The sequence below is a fragment of the Salvelinus namaycush genome, chromosome 19, assembly GCF_016432855.1.
Source record: "Salvelinus namaycush isolate Seneca chromosome 19, SaNama_1.0, whole genome shotgun sequence".
Taxonomy (NCBI): Eukaryota; Metazoa; Chordata; class Actinopteri; order Salmoniformes; family Salmonidae; genus Salvelinus; species Salvelinus namaycush.
In genome coordinates this window covers 28242142-28264120 of record NC_052325.1, presented here as the reverse complement: position 1 = coordinate 28264120, position 21979 = coordinate 28242142, and the positions used below count along the sequence as shown (strand labels likewise).

Sequence of the window (21979 nt, the reverse complement as noted above, 5' to 3'; positions counted from 1 at the left end):
GGCATAGGCTCCATTCCAAATAGCCAACATTTCTTTGGCTTCGTAGATGGGTTGGCTGACAATGGCACGAAAAGGATGTGCACGCATCGGTGGCCGGAAGGCGTGTGTGCATTATGATTCTGAATGGTCAGACAGCTAGTAACAATGACAAGAAGCTGCCATGTGAGGAATCATAGGTGGCTTGTTTCTGCTCTTTGTATCTTATTGATACCATTTCTTGTTTTGACTGATGTCATGCTATGCTAATATGACAAAAAATATATTTTACATGTTCACAGTCTAAGCCAGGGCTCTCCAACCCTGTTCCTGGAGAGCTACCATCCTGTAGGTTTTCACTCCAAACCTAATCTAGCACACCTGATTCTAATAATTAGCTGGTTGATAAGCTGAATCAGGTTAGTTACAACTGGGGTTGGAGCGGAAACCTACAGGAGGGTAGATCTCCAGGAACAGGGTTGGAGACTCCTGGTCTAAGCCAACCCTGTCTGTTTTGCCCCATAGTTGTGGTTTTGTTTCTAAATAACCAACCACTTCCCAGTAGGCAGGATTATGCTTCCCTGGCTGGGAAAGCAGTCTCAGGGAATGTGAAGGTCAGTGGCAGTAGCTCATCAGATGGCGTGAGAGATGGACAGTGGGAGGGTCGGCTCTTGTTCACACTCTGCCTGATTAACGGGCGCAGAGTGATTGGCAGCGGGCAGGAGACAGGGCAGCTGCACATGCCTTGTGTGTATCAGGGGTTCTGCCAAGAGCAAGCCAGAGTGCTGCTCTGCAACCACTTAACAGTTCACTAATATTATGTAAATATAGCCCAACTTCATAATTATACAGACACTCCCTAACAACACAGAGGCACCCTAGAATATGGTAATATTATAGGGCACTATAAAATCTGCGTTGCAGACGGACACGGAATCAAGACATTGAAACGGAATTCAACAATATAAAAAATGTATTAAACTTAGGACATCAACTAACTTCATTGAACTCAGTAGAAAATTCCTTAATTTTCCTGAGATTTATCATATGACATGAACAAAATACATCAATGATTTGTATATTCCTTCAGCTTTCTAAAGAGCAGCGGCACAGGAATGCCCCTGTCTGTGTGCGCATTTGTCTAACACTTTGTGTAGCTGTTAGTGATGATGCTAATGTAATGACGACCGCCTTCTGGTAAATGGAGAGGCTTTCCCAAAAACATTAATATTAACTACAAAGTAGCCTACCTGGCAGAATGATTTCATGATTATTTGCATAAATCCAGTGGCCATTTGTTTTGCAAACACTGCAATCACATGAGTGCTACAGAAACACCGCTAACCAAATAAAGGTCTCTGGCTGGTGCCCAGTTGAGTAAAAGGGTAACTACACCCAAAATTGTCTTAGATTTTTCCCAGACCTCAAAAGTGGTCTCCTGCTGTTTCTGGCATTGCTGTGGTCTTAGAAAAACAACAAAATTCGATATTCTATTAAATGTGATTTGTAGAGCAATAACCTTAAACAGAAAACTTAAAACTAAATGGAGAAAAAATAATTTGTGAAAAAATAAGATTTTTATAGGGCCCTGTACTAGCCACTTTCTAAACAAACAGCGAACGCACATCAGCAGGTCTAGAAGGAGACTGATGGCAGATCAGTTGATGGCAGATCCCCATGGTGTATGCATGACCTCTACTAGGCAACTTTCAATGGGATGTCTATCTGGTCGGCTTGTTTGAACACAGAAGCCGATCTGATATCGAGTTAGCACCTCAGTCTTTTCCTGTCAGCTGAACGTGTCAGCCAGTGTTTCCTCTATATTCACTTAGCAGCGGTGGCCCAAATTGTTGCCATGGCTCCAAAGAAATATGATAGATTTTTTAAAATATATTTTCTATTTCTGCCGAGATGCGCTTTTTAAAGGGATAGTGCAAGATGTTGGCAATTAAGCCATTTTTCTACTTACCCGTAGTCCAATGAACTGCATGCAGTTTGAAGGAAGTTTCTAACTACTGTTAGCGCAATGTCTGGATGTCTATAGGGACAGCTACCTTTTCCACTGCTGCTTAAAAAACCTAGGGGAAACGCTGTATCAGCTACTAAGCTAGTTGTTATTAGACTGCTGTGGCAGTGTGTCGGTACATCAATGTAAACTGTAGCATGTAAATAAAGGATGGGGCATGCAAATGTACAGTAGGCTATGTTAATGGAAGTTTTGGGTTGTATCAATGTCTGTCTGTAGATGGGAGAGAGATGGCTTGTATGGAAATGAATACAAATTAAGATCAAATAATATTCAGCAGTGCACAGACTAGGCCTTGTGTTCTGGCTTATGCAAGGGATGCTTTTAGAGTAAAGGCATATCGGACAGTAGAGCTGGCTTGGCTCTGAACTCTCTTCTTCATTAGCCATGCTAACCACTTTGCTGTTTGAGCCTATCTTAAATAAGACCTGCTGGCAATAAGTTCACTCCGCATTACTGAGGAGATATTCTAGGCATGTTGGGGTGGAGATGGGAGGAGACAAGGATTTAGTTGCCTGTGCATGTTTATTTACATGTGCTTGCTTGTCTGTGTACTGTTTTAAAAAACATTTTTTTTACCTATATTTAACGGCCTAGGAACAGTGGGTTAACTACCTTGTTCAGGGGCAGAACGACATATTTTAACCTTGTCAGCTCAGGGATTCGATCTTGCAACCTTTCGGTTACTAGTCCAATGCTCTAACCACTAGGCTACCTGCCGTGTTGCCTAGTTGTTGTGGGTGTGTGTCAATTTATTGTATCGTGATTTTGGTTAATTCGAGTGGATGCACGATGGTATGACCACGGTGAAGGCTTATCGTCAAAGGCTTAAATTGGGTCGTTGCACCCCACAGATTTCCTTCTCTCATGTGGACATATGGAACCATAGCTCCTCAGCAGAATCAAGTGTGATGTGGTTCTGAATTGTCTGGTCAAGAGCCCAGGCCAAAAACAACCATTTGATCTATCAGCAGACAGTTGGTGCCTTGTAGAAGAGTCAGATGGGGAGAGGGGTGCAAATTGAAGTAGATGGGTGGGAGAGCAGAGGGGTAGTCTGGTACACAGGACTCTCACACTGGCACTGCATGCTCATGCTGCTTATGTTGCTATCTGAGCCTGTGTGTTCTATGCGCCTGTGTGTTCTATGCGCCTGTGTGTTCTATGCGCCTGTGTGTTCTATGCGCCTGTGTGTTCTATGCGCCTGTGTGTTCTATGCGCCTGTGTGTTCTATGCGCCTGTGAGGCATGTGGATCCCAGGGGTGATTACACCCTAATCGCTCTGATAGACTCAGCCAGGGAGCTTTAGCCTAGTGCCCCCTACAGGGTGTCGATCACTAAAACTGGGAGATATTAGCCAACCAGCCTCAAAGGCAAGCACGTGAATTTAGTATATAGTTTGCTTATTGATCATAGTATGGATATAGTTATTAAGCCAAAAGTTCCTGGATGTCGTACTAAATTCACCAAAATATGAAGTATACAATGAGTGTACACAATTTCTGTGCCACAATGCAATTCATCAGAAAATGGGCATGGCTTCACGTTTTCAGATTATAAGAAAATGGCGGAAAATATGCAGCCGAAGTCCGACGAAACGGATACAAATTCTTTGCTTTAACTAATTATGACAAATGTTAATAAAATGTTGAGCAATGTAATAATGTCATGACTTTTCAAATACGTTACGTTGGCTGACAATTTTTTTTTTGCCGCGCTATCCATACGAACCGCATAGCATTACAGCGGTATGTACCGGTATGTTAGCTAGTTACCTAACGTTAGTTGGCTACTAATACATTAAACTTGCCAGGCAGTATATTAACTAACTACCCAACGTTTATTGACTTGATTATTCACATCATTCTTAGCTAAGTGGTATAGTCGTTGTGCATTTCAAGAGTGCCAGAGCGCAGAATAACTGCTGAATTTACGAATGCTCAACACCCGTAGAATATGGCCAGTAAACGTCGGCAAAAAAAGTGTAATTAAATTGTTGCAGCACAGTTATAGTCACCAGCGCTCTTGATGACATGAAAACAGCCTAACCACCTCTGCTAGGACGATTAAAATGGTCACAGTGAGGTGTTCTCTCATTTGTCTGGAAGTAGCTAGCCAACGTTAGCCAATTAGCTTGGGTGCTTGACTGCCGTTGAATGCTCGGTCAACCCTACTCGACCTCGGCCAGAGCGTCCAGTGCGCGCTTTGAACACTCCAAGAGCAAAACGCATTGAATTAACGAAAGGACAATCTGACAACGCTGTGTATTTTAAGAAGTCCCAGAGCGCACTCTGGCACTCCAGATTGAATTTACGAACACACCCAAAATCGTAAAATGTCTAAATAGTCATTTGATATGCTAGCAAGAGGTTGCTTAGCAACAACATCAACTTTCGGTAGACAGGCGATGTGCTAGTACGCTCAACTGAAGGATACCGTTCGTTTACAGTATACTAAAATTAAATAATAGTATGTAGTGTATATACTCATTAAGTATGTAGTATACAGTATGTTAGTATGGGTATTCGAACACAGCTTCTGTCACTCCATTTACCCCCCCCCCCGAACTCACGACCTCGGACCCTAAACCCCAGAACAAGCTCACCTCAGCCCCAGACAGAGCAAAACGCATTGAATTAACGAAATCTGACAGAACAAGCTCACCTCAGCCCCAGACAGTCTGCACAGTGCCCAACAGACTAAACAACATGGTTGCCTCTACCTCCACGCTGATTATCTCTTTCAGAATGAAGGATGAGGTTTCACAGAGAATCCTTGAGTTACTGAAACTGTAGCTCTTCTTCTGGCACAGTGATAGACTACATCACTCCAAGCTACTGAAACTACCTAATTTCAGGGTATTGTTACATTTCTGAACTTTAGAATGAAGATGTTCAGTCAATGCGAAATTTGAAAGGGAAGTATTTTCTCTCCTTGCTGGGGAAAGAGGCATACTATAACAATAGAACAGGAATAGAAATTCAGAAGTTAAACAAATTATACTCATCTGTCACTGTCATTTATGAGAATGTAAATGCCACTGTAATACAGTGCAACTTGATCATGAAGACCAGTGTGTCAGTACCACTGAATTAGATATAGGCCTAGTCTAGGCCAGGTAGTTTGCATACTGAACTTGGCCACACCTGCTGTGTCATTCGTGGCAGCAGCAGGTTGGGGAGCAAGTGTAAACTTGCAGGAACACACCTGAGGGACAGATGGGTCTTGGTCGGAACAGAGGGAGAGGCTAGACGACGAAGACCACCAAGGGATAGAAGGACTCTCTCTAATGCAACCCATTTAGTTTTCTTACAATAGGAAGTGTGAGCAGCTGAGTTCATCCTCAAGGCCATAGGGATAAAGGAGAGGCCAAAACAATATTTTGAAACTCATAAATACACCCTCCCAACCCACGTAGCATATGGTTCCCTCCATACCATGTGAGACCACCATCATGAGATTATTCAAAGGTAAAGCATACATCTTTGTCTGTTGTGGCTTCCTCCAAAGGGGTGAAGACCCAGCAACACTTTGAAGCTCAAACACATAGCTCGTGGTGTCTCGTACCATATAAGGAACGAAGCATTTATCTGAGAGGAAGCACAAGTGTTAGTGTGTATTGGTTTCCTTGATATGGGTGGTATGGACACACAGACAGAGCATTGATCATCACCCTAGCGTGACTGATGTGACTGCAGCCCAGATGAAGAGCCTGTGGCCTGAGGGGGCTTGGCAGAGCAGTAGAGCGGAAGCCAATCTCTGTCTGAGCAGTGGGGAGAGTAAACATGAACAAAGTATAGGCATTAGGAAAAGATTAAGCTGCATACAGTAAAGCACGTCAAGTATTTTCAAGCAAATGCTGGAGTGTAAAATAATTTAATTGTAACTTTATCAACACTTGGTCTTTATCAAGACCATTAGGTCTTTTTTTCTGTCCCCCTGATGAATATCTACTTGGATATCCCGTACCAGCTTCAAGCCTCTGGATGTGTGTATGTTCTAACCCTTCTCTCACGGAAATGGGGAAATAAACATTGTCAGAACAGACGAACACAGAGAGGAAGTGAATTGTAGCCGGCCGTAGAACAAAACTCAAGTTCATTTGAGCGCAGCAGCCTTGCGGTCAGAGTTCAATGTGAGAAAAAACCTGAGGGAAAGTATGTGGGTCATGGTATGAGAGTAAACTTTGGTAAAGCCTCTTTCTCCAAACCAAGTGTATCCACACCAAAGACACTGGGGTGTTTCAGAAGTTCTGAAACCCATCGGTTGGCATGTTGGTCACGTTCATGGTTTCGGGCACATACTTACACTACCAGACTGGTACAAAACCATCTCTGAGAAGTACAGAAAGTAAGCAGTGATCTACCCCAGCTAGAGATGTGATCACTCTGAGTGTGTTTTGGTGCAATGGTGTGAGATGTAGGCCCACCACATCATTTGAATCAGTTGTTGTCATTGGAAGAAATAAAAGATCCCAGAAATGTTCCATATGTACAAAAATCATATTTCTCTCATTGTGTGCACAAATTTGTTTACATCCCTGTTAGTGAGCATTTTTCTTTGCCAAGATAGTCCATCCACCTGACTGGTGTGGCATATTAAGAAGCTGATTAAACAGCGTGATCATTACACAGGTGGGGAGAATAAATAAAACTATAATGAGCAGTTTTGTCACACAACCCAATGCCACAAATGTCTCAAGTTTTGAGGGAGCGTGCAATTGGCATGCTGACTGCAGGAATGTCCACCAGAGCTGTTAACAGAGAATTGAATGTTAATTTCCCTGCCATAAGCCACCTCCAATGTCGTTTTAGAGAATTTAGCAGTACGTCCAACCAGCCTCCCAAACGCAGACCACGTGTAACCACGCCAGCCCAGGACCCCCACATCTGGCTTCGTCACCTGCGGGATGGTCTGAGACGAGCCACCCGCTGAAACTGTGGGTTTGCACAATCAAAGAATTTCTGCACAAACTGTTTAACCGTCTAAGAGAAGCTCATCTACGTGCTCATCGTCCTCACCAGGGTCTTGACCAGATAGTAAGTTCGGCGTCGTAACCGACTTCAGTTGACAAACGCTAACCTTCGTTGGCCACTGGCATGCTGGAGAAGTGTGCTCTTGACAAATGAATCATGGTTGCAACTGTACCGGGCAGATGTGTATGACGTCGTCTGGGCGAGCGGTTTGTTGACGTCATGGGGCACTCTGTTCACAACGTTGGTGGGGTTATGGTATGGGCAGGCATCTGCTACGGACAACAAACACATTTTACCGTGAAGAGATACTGAGGCCCATTGTCATGCTATTCATCTGCCGCCATCGCCTCGTTTCAGCATGGTAATTAATGTTCCCATGTCGCAAGGATCTGTACACAATTTTTAGAAGCAGAAAATGTCCCAGTCACCCATTGAGCATGTTTGGGATGCTCTGGATCGATGTGTACAACAGTTTGTTCCAGTTTCCGCCAATATCCATTCCAGCCATTTCACACAGCCATTGAAGAAGAGTGGGACAACATTAACACAGGCTACAATCAACAGCCTGATCAACTCTGTGAAGGAGATAACACACTGCATGAGGCAAATGGATACTTGCTGGTTTTCTTATCCACTCCCCTACTTACCTTTTAAAAAATAATCAATGACCAACAGATGTATATCTGTATTTCCAGTCATGTAAAATCCATAGATTAGGCCCTAATGAATTTATTTCAGTTGACTGATATTCCTTATGAACTGTAACTCAGTGAAATATTGAATGTTGAGTTTATATTTCTGTTCAGTGTATTACCCCATTTCCTCTTACCGTAAGTCGACGCCTATCCCTGGGAACTCCCTGCATTCACTCAACAAAGGCAAAACCGCTCTGGCATTTATCTCATGGGCAAGAGATTAGGTGTAAACGCACCCAGAAAGCCCAAGGAAATATTTCCTTATTGCTATCTCTTGTAGGCTACATCACTTGCAGCCAAGGAGTCTAAAACATAGTGAATAATGGGATGAATGTTAGCCTCTTTCTCCAGTCTCTTGCCAGCTTTTGATCTTTCTAGAAACCCCACTCTGCTGCTCCCAGAGTTGTTGACGTTATTAAATTGATTGGAGTCAGGCTGACTTAATTCTTGGGAAGGGGCGAGTTGCTTGATTCTTCTCATTGCGCTGTAGCTTTTCAGCTGAAGTTTGGTTGCGAAAAAGGGCTCTTTCTTTTAATGAGCTCCTTTTGATCAAGAAACATGACTCATAGAGTCATACCTTTTACATCGACTGATGGGCTGGCTCAGCAATGTTCTCAGTCAGCAAACTTGTTTCTTTGGAGGCCAACTCTAGAACTTCCTCTTGTTGAAATGGACGTCAGGGTGTTACTGAAGAATGTTAATACTTTGGTGGTAGATAATGATTGTCTGCCAATGCCATTACCCACCCTCTCCCATTACCCTGGTCAGCTAGACCAGGGGTCAACCCAATGCCTAGAACACCAACTGCATATCACCTTGTGAAGGGGTTGAGGGGACATGCCTTGGCATGTTTAAAGAAGGGAGACCTTATTGCTGGTCAGAGTCCATTAAGTCTGTGAAATCCCATGTTAGCTGGTTGATAAACACCTTTGTTTGTGTGTCCACCTGACTCACTCCCTCTGTCAACCTCAATCAGCGCAAAGTTTATGGCTCTGGATCCGAGCACTCTGCTGTTCTTTATAGCCAGCAGTGCCTTTAGGTGGGTGCCTGTCCTCCCTTTTTAGATAAGGGCTCTACGCTGACCTTTTTTACAAGGAGCACATGTGAAAATATTTTTGGTATTTAATTTTTCAAGGCGAACTGGTGCTCCTAAAATAAAAATTCCAGGTCACACAGCAAAATAGTTAGGCACATATGAGAGAGAAATGGTCAGACTACAGTAGTGTTGCACGGTATGCTGAAACTTCTGTACTTTTTCAATACTAGAACATGAAAGCGGTTCCGTACTAGTTTTTTTACTTTTTGCTGCTTCTGTCAAATGTGTCTCACAGATCAACTCAGTGTAGCCGATGTCCCCCTTATAGCACGAAAGCCCCGTGCCTGCTCCACTTAGCCTGCACTGGGAGTCTGGGCTGCATCATGTTAGCTCCCCACTCATGCTGCACCGACGTTAACACACTTGAATAATGCGACATGACATGTTGAAACTGTTTTGCGAACAGTAATGAACAATGTCCATACATGCTAGAACACTTTTTACAAGGCAAAAAGTTACTGGTAGGCTAACTTTTGTTGCTAGCTTACAGCTTAGGCGATCATCAATTCAACCGTGGTTCTTTGTTTGATACCATAATGCAAAATATGCTGATTGCCACAAACTTTATTAATTTACTTAATCTTTTGGACAGACATGAAAGAGACCTATTGTCTCAGCGGTCTGACTCTGGGTGGCCCGGTCATGGCCAGAAGGGATCCAGCTTTTGTAAAATTAACATCAAAAGTAGAATTTGTCAATGTTTTATTTTTTTGCATAAAAAAATGCTGACCCTTAACCTAATTCTCCTGACCTGTTGTGTAAGTTCTAACCTGCTACGAAAAGTCAAATCTGACGTTATTTTGTCAAAAGCTGGACCCCCCTTGCCTCGTGAATGACATCATTACTGGTTAGAGACGGCGCACACTTTGATCAAATAAGCAAAGGACTGTGTTAAATATTTTGGAATAAATCTGTCAAAAAAACACTTAGTCGGACAACATTAATTTCTTTCCTAAAATTAAGAAACAAGAATATATTTAATAATTGGCTACAAAGGGATTTTTCTATACTTGGGAGAGTGCTTCTTTCTGCCCAAGGCAGAGCGACTGTCTCGCTTTGTGTACCCCTCATTATCTTTATTTGTAAATTCCTCTATCTGTAAAGAGATCAACAAAACCCTTGAGGCTTAATTTTCCAGATGTAGTCAGAAACTAAAAAAGTCAGTCCTCTCAAATAAGAGCTGGAGGTCTGGAAGTGTTGATGTTGTTGACATGAATATCACTTTCAAGATCAATTGGTTGAAAATATATTTGGTCAATACAGAATCAATTTGGTGTTTAAGTTGGGAGGTCTTCAATTTTTACTGAAATGTAATTATATTCCTGAATGATTACCTGCTAAATTGGCTAGGTTTCACCAACAAGCTTTAATGTCCTGGGAAATATGTTTCCTACACAATTTTGTGGAATAATTCAGACATAACTGTTAGGAATAAGTACTTGTTCTACCCTAGCTGGCATGAGAGGAATATTGACTTTGTTCTTGATGTTTTTGACAACGGGTAATATTTGTGCATATGAACAATTTATAACATTGAGTTTCAATACCTTTCGGAGAGTTTATTTCTGTGATCAAATCCATTCCCAGTGGTCTAACTACACTAATGAAAACTCATCTTAGCTTTGGTGATGATCACAGAGCTTATCCAGAACTCAGTTTGGAAGGCGTGGGTTTACTTGAAAAATCTTGTTGTAATAAATACATAAGAAAAATGTTCCATTCACGGATCCAACTTACGCCTAGAGGAAAATCTTTCTGGAACATGCTTATTCCTGACATTGTCTGCAAAAAGCTTGGTTGATGCCTTACGAATATTGTATACCAAACAAATTTAAGGACGTGCACTTTAAGATTTTACAGATTCTGTAATTCTATGTTGTCCAAATTTGTGACTATTGATGATATCTGCATTTTTCTGCGAAAAAAGGTGATCTGACTCACCTAGATTTTTGGGAAAACCTCGCAGAATACTTATTTACCTTTTTGAACACTACCAATGTTTTTGACATAAAGGATATAATGTTATTTTTGCAATGATTCTTGTTACCAAATCATTTATACACAAACAAATTCCAGAATTCTATACCAAAATTACTATTATTTTTGATTGAATTGAATAATCTTGTTAAGACATTATCAACGTCAACAGTGAAGAGGCAACTCCGGGACGCTTGCCTTCTAAGCAGAGTTCCTCAGTCCAGTGTTTGTGTTCTTTTGCCCATCTTAATATTTTATTTTTATTGGCCAGTCTGAGATATTGCTTTTTCTTTGCAACTCTGCCTAGAAGGCCAGCATCCCGGAGTTGCCTCTTCACTGTTGACGTTGAGACTGGTGTTTTGCGGGTACTATTTAATGAAGCTGCCAGTTGAGAACTTGTGAGGCGTCTGTTTCTCAAACTAAACACTCTAATGTACTTGTCCTCTTGCTCAGTTGTGCACCGGGGTCTCCCACTCTTTCTATTCTGGTGAGGGCCAGTTTGCGCTCTTCTGTGAATGGAGTAGTACACAGCATTGTATGAGATCTTCAGTTTCTTGGCAATTTCTCGCATGGAATAGCTTTCATTTCTCAGTTTCATAAGAAAGTCCTTTGTTTCTGGCCATTTTGAGCCTGTAATCGAACCCACACATGCTGTTGCTCCAGATACTCAACTAGTCTAAAGAATAACTTTTTTTTTTTATTGCTTCTTTAAATCAGCACAACGTGCCATTGGAACACAGGAGTGATGGTTGCTGATAATGTGCCTATGTAGATACTCCTTTAAAAATCTGCCATTTCCAGCTACATAGTCATTTAAAAAATTAACAATGTTTACACTGTATTTCTGATCAATTTGATGTTATTTTTGCTTTCAAAAACAAGGACATTTGTAAGTAACCCCAACTTTTCTTTGTGAACTCAGCAAAAAAATAAATGTCCTCACTGTCAACTGCGCTTATTTTCAGCAAATTTAACGTGTAAATATTTGTATGAACATAAGACTCAACAACTGAGACATAAACTGAACAAGTTCAACAAAGGGGGGTCAAAATCAAAAGTAACAGTCAGTATCTGGTGTGGCCACCAGCTGCATTAAGTACTGCAGAGCATCTCCTCATGGACTACACCAGATTTGCCAGTTCTTGCTGTGAGATGCTACCCACTCTTCCACCAAGGCACCTGCAAGTTCCCAGACATTTCTGGGGGGAATGGCCCTAGCCCTCACCCTCCGATCCAACAGGTCCCAGACATGCTCAATGGGATTGAGATCCGGGCTCTTCGCTGGCCATGGCAGAACACTGACATTCCTGTCTTGCAGGAAACCACGCACAGAACAAGCAGCATGGCTGGTGGCATTGTCATGTTGGAGGGTCATGCCAGGATGAGCCTGCAGGAAGGGTACCACATGAGGGAGGAGGATGTCTTCCCTGTAACACGCAGCGTTGAGATTGCCTGCAATGACAACAAGCTCAGTCCGATGATGCTGTGACACACCGCCTCAGACCATGAAGGACCCTCCACCTCCAAATCGAGTACAGGCCTCGGTGTAACACTCATTCCTTCGACGATAAAAGCGAATCTGACCATCACCGCTGGTGAGGCAAAACCGCGACTCGTCAGTGAAGAGTACTTTTTGCCAGTCCTGTCTTGTCCAGCGACGGTGGGTTTGTGCCCATAGGTGACGTTGTTGCCGGTGATGTCTGGTGAGGACCTGCCTTACAACAGGCCTACAAGCCCTCAGTCCAGCCTCTCGCAGCCTATTGCGGACAGTCTGAGCACTGATGGAGGGATTGTGCGTTCCTGGTGTAACTCGGGCAGTTGTTGTTGCCATCCTGTACATGTTACACGTGGTCTGCCACTGCGAGGACGATCAGCTGTCCGTACTTTCTCCCTGTAGCGCTGTCTTAGGCGTCTCACAGTTCGGACATTGCAATTTATTGCCCTGGCCACATCTGCAGTTATCATGCCTCCTTGCAGCATGCCTAAGGCACGTTCACGCAGATGAGCAGGGACCCTGGGCATCTTTCTTTTGGTGTTTTTCAGAGTCAGTAAAAAGGCCTCCTTTAGTGTCCTAAATTTTCATAACTGTGACCTTAATTGCCTACCGTCTTTAAGCTGTTAGTGTCTTAACAATCGTTCCACAGGTGCATGTTCATTAATTGTTTATGGTTCATTGAACAAGCATGGGAAACGGTGTTTAAACCCTTTACAATGAAGATCTGTGAAGTTATTTGGATTTTTACTAATTATCTTTGAAAGATAGGGTCCTGAAAAAGGGACGTTTCTTTTTTTTTTGTGGAGTGTGTGGGTGTGTTTTTATTGTATGTCTTTAGTATTTTCTTGTTTATACCTGTTTTGTTTTGTTAGACATGTTTGATGTAAGTTGTTGATGATCATTTTGTATTGTGATTAAACGAATACAATTTTTTTTTTATTACTTTGATCAAATAAGCTACTTCTATGCAAATGTTGTTGATCAGTACAATAAAATAAGTCCCAAATGGAATGGAAACAGATTCACATCTGTAGCCCTGTAAAATCAGCCAAAACAAGATCAATAACTCACTGTATGCACACATTCCTATTGAACTGTATTGTAAATAGGCCTTGGCTACTTCTTTATTTACCCAGGTGGGTCAATATAGATTTACCATTTGAATAAATGATTACCGTTCTGTAGTTAGATTGGTAAAAACAAATATCAAATTGATTGTATTCTTTTTTTTCATCAATGCATACATGGATTAGAGGTCGACCGATTATGATTTTTCAACGCCGATACCAATTATTGGAGGACCAAAAAAGCCGATACCGATTCATCGGCCGGCATTTATTTATTTATTTTTATTATTTTTTATAAATCTTTTTTTAAATAATTATTATTCTAATTTTTTTGTAATAATGACAATTACAACAATACTGACTGAACACTTATTTTTACTTAATATAATACATCAATAAAATTAATTTTAGCCTCAAATAAATAATGAAACATGTTCAATTTGGTTTAAATAATGCAAAAACAAAGTGTTGGAGAAGAAAGTAAAAGTGCAATATGTCCCATGTAAAAAAAAAAGCTAACGTTTAAGTTCCTTGCTCAGAACATATGAAAGCTGGTGGTTCCTTTTAACATGAGTCTTCAATAGTCCCAGGTAAGAAGTTTTAGGTTGTAGTTATTATAGGACTATTTCTCGCTCTACGATTTGTATTTCATATACCTTTGACTATTGGATGTTCTTATAGGCACTTTAGTATTGCCAGTGTAACAGTATAGCTTCAATCCCTCTCCTCGCCGCTACCTGGGCTCGAACCAGGAACACATCGACAACAGCCACCCTCGAAGCAGCGTTACCCATGCAGAGCAACGTTTGAAACGCTATTAGCGCGCACCCCGCTAACTAGCTAGCCATTTCACATCGGTTACACCAGCCTAATCTCGGGAGTTGATAGGCTGGAAGTTATAAACAGCGCTTGAAGCATTGCGAAGAGCTGCTGGCAAAATGCACGAAAGTGCTGTTTGAATGAATGCTTACGAGCCTGCTGGTGCCTACTATCGCTCAGTCAGACTGCTCTATCAAATCATAGACTTAATTATAACATAATAACACAGAAATACGAGCCTTAGGTCATTAATATGGTCGAATCCGGAAACTATCATCTCGAAAACAAAACGTTTATTCTTTCAGTGAAATACGGAACCGTTCCGTATTTTTATCTAACGGGTGGCATCCATGAGTCTAAATATTCCTGTTACATTGCACAACCTTCAATGTTATGTCATAATTACGTAAAATTCTGTCAAATTAGTTCGCAATGAGCCAGGCGGCCCAAACTGTTGCATATACCCTGACTCTGCGTGCAATGAGTGCAAGAGAAGTGACACAATTTCACCTGGTTAATATTGGCTGCTAACCTGGATTTCTTTTAGCTAAATATGAAGATGTAAAAAAATATATACTTCTGTGTATTGATTTTAAGAAAGGCATTGATGATTATGGTTAGGTACACGTTGGAGCAACGACAGTCCTTTTTCGCAAATGCGCACCGCATCGATTATATGTAACGCAGGACACGCTAGATAAACTAGTAATATCATCAACCATGTGTAGTTATAACTAGTGATTATGATTGGTTGATTGTTTTTTATAAGATAAGTTTAATGCTAGCTAGCAACTTACCTTGGCTTCTTACTTCATTCGCGTAACAGGCAGGCTCCTCAGAGCGTTGGACTAGTTAACCGTAAGGTTGCAGGATTGAATCCCTGAGCTGATAAGGTAAAAATCTGTCGTTCTGCCCCTGAACAAGGCAGTTAACCCACAATTCCTAGGCCGTCATTGAAAATAAGAATGTGTTCTTAACTGACTTGCCTAGTGAAAAAAAAAATATCGGTCGACCTCAAACATTATTAAGTCGATTAATCGGTCGACCTCAAACATGGATGTCTGAAAAATGTTGATATAAAAAGTGTCTAATGTTGTGATATTGAACTCAAAAGATTCCCAACTATTGAACAGCGCAGTAGCTGAGTTTGTCTGGATTAAGTGCCATTCTGTGACTTTTTTTGTAGTATTATTGTTTTTGTTTTTGTATTGAGTATCGTGATACTAAACCTGGTATTGGTATCGAAGTCAAAATTCTGGTCTTATGACAACACTACACTAGATATTTGACCCGTCTCAAATTCCCTAATAACAATCAAAGGAATGAACTTCAGACTGAATTTATTAATTCAAAAGGATCATAAGACAAGCTTTATTACACCAAGGTCCAAGGATCAAGCAGGCTGTGATATTACAAATTGACTAATCATATGACATCATTCACGTCAAGCTATTGGGAATATAAATGGTCTACTCCCCACCCTCTTTTCTTTCTATGTTCTTCTTCTGCTCTCTCTTTCTCCTCTCTCTCCCTCATGGTGCTTATTTGTTTCTCTGATTTGCATAATGATGACTCACTCTGTTCTGTGCCTCGGGTGGATTCTGGAGCCCTCTTCATCCCTTACTCAAACACAGCCTTTGTTTGGACTCAGCCCCCCCCCCCCCCCCCCCCTCTCCCAATGTGCTGCTCCCTTAATCAACATTGAGCCCTACCTCTTTTTGTTGTTTTGAAACAGGAGTGTTGCCAAAACTCTCATAACTAGTTTGGCTGCCTGTGCCCATCCCTCCTACACTGCCTGGAAGCAAGTGAGGGAAGTGGGGGTGAGAGGGACAAGGAAAGTTAGAGAAAGGGCAGGGAAAGTAGAGTGTAGAGAAGGTGAGAAGTGTTTCAAGTGAATGAGGCAAGGAGTAAAGAGAGATGAGGATTGAATGACTTGGAAACATCTGGTGAACTGTGCACTTGACAATGAAGAATTAAAATGCATTCTTTGTCACATTTCAAAACAATGTCTTTCTCACATCCTCCCTCTTCTCTCTGTGTTTCTCCAGGATCCTGAGGTGGCTCTACCGGTGCGTCAGCAGTCCAAGGCCTGGTGCTGGTGCATGTGCCTGGGCCTGGCCCTCATGCTGTCTGGCGTGGTGGTGGGAGGGGCCTACCTGTACAGGTACTACATCCTGGAGGTGAGACTGGATTACTCAGACCCCAGCGTCGATCTATGGCTTACTGAATACACTGTAGCTGGCTTGATTCTAATCGAATTGACACTTTTAAGAACTTATTGTATTTGTATACAACATTATAGTTCAAATGTGTAATTGACAAGCGACATGATGCTGGAAAGGTAGAGCTCCATGCAGTAAAAAGTATAAATATAAACGTTTTCCACCAAGTGCTGTGTGTCCTCCCTCCACCAGGAGGGCCAGGTGTTTGTGTGCGGGGTGAAGTACCGTGAAGAAGACATGATGATCCTGGAGGAGGAGGATGTGGAGGTGGACCTGCCCTCCAGATTCAAGATGATCCAGGAGAACATCCGTGTACTGGAGGACCAGGAGGTGGCTCTCATCAATGTACCCGTGCCTGAGTTTGACGACAGTGACCCCGCCGACATCGTCCACGACTTCCAAAGGGTAAGGAAATTGAATCAACTTCAACCCTGCTGTTTATTGCTAACCCCTGTGATGTTTATGTAGGGATAACCATCCACAGATCATGTATTTTCTGTATTCAGTGGAGTTCCATGAGGTTGTTCTCTGACTGAGTTTGTTCTGTTGGCTCCCTTCCATAGAGACTGACTGCCTACCTGGACCTGTTCCTGAACAAATGCTATGTCATCCCCCTCAACACCTCCATCGTTATGCCTCCCAAGGACTTCCTGGAGCTGTTGGTCAACATCAAGGTAACAGGAACTGCTTTATGAATTATGTTCCAATAATGATAATAATACATTCGATTTCTTACCCACTTGTCTGGACACCCAATGTAATTCTATACTATTTTTAAAATGAAATAAGACCGTTTTGGTGGTTTTAATAAATGTTTTGAAATTAACCACCCAGTAGCTCTAGCTCATACTGATAGGATATGTTATTCAATGTTGTACCTCTCTTTCTCCCCCCTCCCCCAGGCTGGTACCTACCTGCCCCAGTCCTACCTGGTCCATGAGGAGATGGTGGTGACTGAGCGCCTGGAGGATGTGGAACAACTGGGATACTTCATTAACAACCTCTGCCAGGGCAAAGACACCTACAAGCTGGAGCGCAGAGACAAGATCCTGGGTCAGTACACACAGACCCGTATAAATACACACACATGCACATATACAACACGCATGCATATACATCACAGATCACACACACGCGCTACATAGTTGTTTGGACAAGTGAAGAATTATGCTAACATGCCCAAAAGAAAATGGCTTCTACAGTCAGCCATCTTTTGCATGAGATATTGACTGACTGGTCTCTAAGCACACAGTTAGACCTCATATACCTAACACACCTCTCACACAGATGTGCATGCGTTCGCACAAGCGCACACACGTCTTACAAAACTACCACATGGGCATTGCGACATATCTGATTCATACCTTTCCAAAATGATGTTTTCCCAAGTCTTGTATGAGCCTGTATGAACAACCAACCACCATATTGTGGCAGCTCATAAGGGTTTTTATCAGGTGTAGATCAGCATTTTATTCTCTCCATCCCCCACATTACAGGTATGCAGAAGCGCGAAGCTCTCAACTGCCACAAGATCCGTCACTTTGAGAACAAGTTTGTGGTGGAAACCTTGATCTGTGAGCCCTAGTGATGTCGTTGTGGCCGTGGGAAAAGTGGCACATCGTCTCTATACAACCTCGCTTCATTTTACTGGGAGCACAGTTGGAGATTTGTAATTGTAGTTTTTTCTGTTTTAAATGTTTCCATTTGTTATTTTACTTCAGGTAGTTTTGTGTGCGTGAGAATTGTAATGTGAAAAGGGGCAATTCGTCTCTGCTTAAAACATGTAAAAAAGGGTAGCAGCGTGTATTTTTTTATTATTATGCACGGATGCAATTCTTCAACAAAATACCATAGGGTTCTGTTTTAGGGAGGATCTTTTCGAGGGCGGGACTGCTAGCTTGTCAAATGTTTAGATTACTTGAATAATCTAAAACTGTGATTTAGGGGTTGAATTGATGCAGAACATGTATGGTATAGACTTAATGAAACAGAATCTAATTGTATTTTTTAGTACAGAAATGAAAATGTTCAAAGGCATGGCAAATTGATACTTTTGTACCACTGAACCTGGTTTTAGAAGGGACTATTCCAAGGAGTTTTCTAGGTTTTATATTTTAATTGTCTGCTGTAACTTAATATACTGCAAATATGATTTCTTAACTGTAAAACATAAGATAAGAGTGTGGATACATGTTTTCTTTCATCTAGCTTTAAGAATAAATCAAAACCAAGACAATTATCAAAAGAATTCTAATCAGGAATGCATTCATTCTTATACAGCAAAGTAAAACATACACGCTATCTTTTTTTCACAATTGTTTTTAGTGAATGTTTCTTTCTCCAAATGTACTTTTTTTTTTTTATCACTCGTACTAATTTGTATATAACCTCTGTAAAGATATGACCAACACCACAATAAATCTTAAACCAGTAATACGGATATTGTAGTGTGGCCAGTGTGTTCCTTAATGCCACATTTTACTCTGACAGACTACACATAGATGCTGGTCATACAGGGGATTACATGGAGTTTTTAATTTAACCTTTATTTAACTAGGCAAGTCCGTTAAGCACAAATTCTTATTTACAATGACGGCCTACCCTGGCCAAACCCTAACCCGGACGACGCTGGGCCAATCCTATGGGACTCCCAATCACGACCGGTTGTGATACAGCCTGGAATTGAACCAGGGTCTGTAGTGATGCCTCTAGCACTGAGATGCAGTGCCTTGCACCACTCGGGAGCACCCCCCCACCCCCGAGTGGCGTATGTATATTTTAAACCAAATACTTTTAGACTTACTCAAGTAGAATTTTACTGGATGACTTTTACTTGAGTCATTTTCTATTAAGGTATCTTCACTTTTATGACAATTGGATACTTTTTCCACCACTGTCTATGAGACTCGAAATTGAGCTCAGGTGCATTCTGTTTCCATTGATCCTCCTTGATATTTCTACAACTTAATTGGAGTCCACCTGTGGTAAATTCTATTTATTAGACATCATGTGGAAAGCACACACCTGTCTACACAAGGTCCCACAGTTGACAGTGCATGTCACAGCAAAAACCAAGCCAGGAGGTCGAAGGAATTGTCCGTAGAGCTCCGAGACAGGATTGTAGGAAGGGTACCAAAACAATTATGCAGCATTGACAGTCCCCAAGAACACATTGGCCTCCATCATTCTTGAGTGGAAGAAGATTGGAACCACGAAGACTTCCTAGAGCTGGCCACCCGACCAAACCGAGCAATCGGGGGAGAACCAAGTTTGACCAAGAACCTGATGGTCACTCTGACAGAGCTCCAGAGTTCCTCTGTGGTGATGGGAGAACCTTCCAGAAGGACAACCATCTCTGCAGCACTCCACCAATCAGGCCTCTGTGGTAGAGTGGCCAGACGGAAACCACTCAATAAAAGGCATGTGACAGCCCGCTTGGAGTTTGCCAAAAGGCACCTAAAGGACTCTGACCAAAAGAAACATGATTGTCTGGTCTGATGAAACCAAGATTGAACTCTTTGGCCTGAATGCCAAGCGTCACGTCTGGAGGAAACCTGGCACCATCCCAGCCAAGACAACGCAGAAGTGGCTTCAGGACAAACTTCTGAATGTCCTTGAGTGGCCCAGCCAGAGGCCAGACTTGAACCCGATCGAACATCTCTGGAGAGACCTGAAAATAGCTGTAAAGCGATGCTCCCCATCCAACCTGACAGAGCTTGAGAGGATCTGCAAAGAAGAATGGGAGAAACTCCCCAAATATAGGTGTGCCAAGCTTGTAGCTTCATAACCTAGAATATTTGACGCTGTAATCGCTGCCAAAGGTGCTTCAACAAAGGGTCTGAATACTTATGTAAATGTATTATTTCAGTTTCAATATTTTTGTATAAATTTGCAAACATTTCTAAAAACCTGTTTTTGCTTTGTTGTTATGGGGTGTTGTGTGTAGATTGATGAGGGGGAGAAAAAAAACAATTTAATCCATTTTAGAATAAGGCTGTAACATAACAATGTTGAAAAATCAAGACGACTGAATACTTTCCGAATGCACTGTAAAAGTATAGATGCTTTCCTTTTAATACACATGTTCATTATTTTACATTTGGCAACCTCATCCATTCCTGTCCTTATGTCAGCCCTATTCATGTGAACACATTTGCCACTTGTTTGAATGTAGTCATGCTGGCTTCGCCTCTGTTGTCATTGGATCCTGTTCACTGTATGCTGTTTATTTTGTGTGGTTGCATTTGCTTACGTTTGCTCCCATAGCAGTATGTCTCATCTCTGATAGCTATCAATTGACGTGTATTATAACTATAAGCCCTGTTATATGATCATAGTGGAAATATCTCTGATTAAGATCCTAATGAGTTGGACCTTGCAGAAGGGTGTCATGGGAGAGATGCCAGATGGGTTCTGCGTGTTCACCTTCACACCGACGTACTCAAGGTGATGAGGGTCCTATGGATTTTTCTACAGCATGTAGAGTACATATGCTTTTGTGAGCACCTTTTTGATATTGTTTTGAATAACCAATCCTTACTTTCTCTAATTTTAGTTGGTCCATGTTGGGACAATCTTTTTTAATTTCTCAGAATTATCAAAATTCTGTGACTTACACTCCCATCTCAAGAACATCCTGCTTTCTCTGTCACCCTGTTCTAAACACACACACACACACAGATGGCAGGGGAACACGTAGACAGGCGACAAGAAGAGACCGATATAGCAGTCGTTAGACTCCTGTCGTAAGCTAGTTCCCGCTGTGAGGAGGGAGATGCCAGCGATCAATAAGGCTGTCAGCCCAGAGTAGGAAGACTTCCTGTCATAAATTTATGAGGCCTGTGCTGAGTCACTGAATCATGGGATATGCTCTTTGAATTCTGTTGCCTGATGTTCTTGAATGGTTGCTGTCACTTCACACCAGAAAGGATGAATGATTGAATAGCTCTTATATATGTGGGCCACTGCACTGACACAGGTTAGGGACAGGAAGCCTGGTCAAGTCTTGTGGCTTGTGTATTCATATGTATTCATAAGGATCGCATCAAATAGATTGAAGTTCAAAATATCTAAGAGACATATCAGTATGACTTCATTTTTGTTAAGAAAAGATACAGTACAGGTTAGAATCTAAAGTGATGTGCATGTGTGTATTTCGGGCTGTACGTGTTTCCATGTTTGCATCGTGGGAACCTTGCTCCCAGTTAGAGGAGGAATCTGTGAAGCGTATTTGCACACAGAGGGCTGGCCATCCACTGACCCTGTGGGAGAGCTCAGCTCTGTTGACAGACCACAGAGATGCTGGCAATGCAGGGGATTACATGGAGTGCTATGAGTCTGATGCCTCGTAAAGAGTCACTGATCCCACATACAGTAAAGGCCTTATGGCTAGCTGGTGTCCTGTGTTTCTGCTCGCAGGCCTGGGCTATAGGGTATAACTTACATTGGCATTAGTTGGTCCAGCTGCACCTTATCCACTGACTGGTCTGGAGCACAAACACACTCCCTTGCATTTCAACTTTGGGTGTGATATAGGCTAATCTTGTAACAGCCATATGATCCCTGGGCCTTGAATAAGCCAAAAAATTCAGCTGCCATACCAAGTTTTAAAAAGTGACTTGTCTTTGCACTTG

At 42.0% G+C, this 21979-nt stretch overlaps 1 protein-coding gene across 1 annotated transcript in view; it reads left to right on the top strand.

Annotated features, from left to right (window-relative positions):
- LOC120064281 (integral membrane protein 2B-like) overlaps positions 1–18786 on the top strand; it is a 28918-nt gene extending 10132 nt beyond the window's left edge. The window contains exons 2-6 of the mRNA XM_039014737.1: positions 16173–16304; positions 16539–16751; positions 16910–17020; positions 17249–17399; positions 17843–18786. Of these exons, the coding sequence (XP_038870665.1) occupies positions 16173–16304; positions 16539–16751; positions 16910–17020; positions 17249–17399; positions 17843–17931 (696 nt within the window). The 3' untranslated portion in view covers positions 17932–18786. The remainder of the gene's footprint in view (positions 1–16172; positions 16305–16538; positions 16752–16909; positions 17021–17248; positions 17400–17842) is intronic.
- Positions 18787–21979: the final 3193 nt, after the last annotated feature.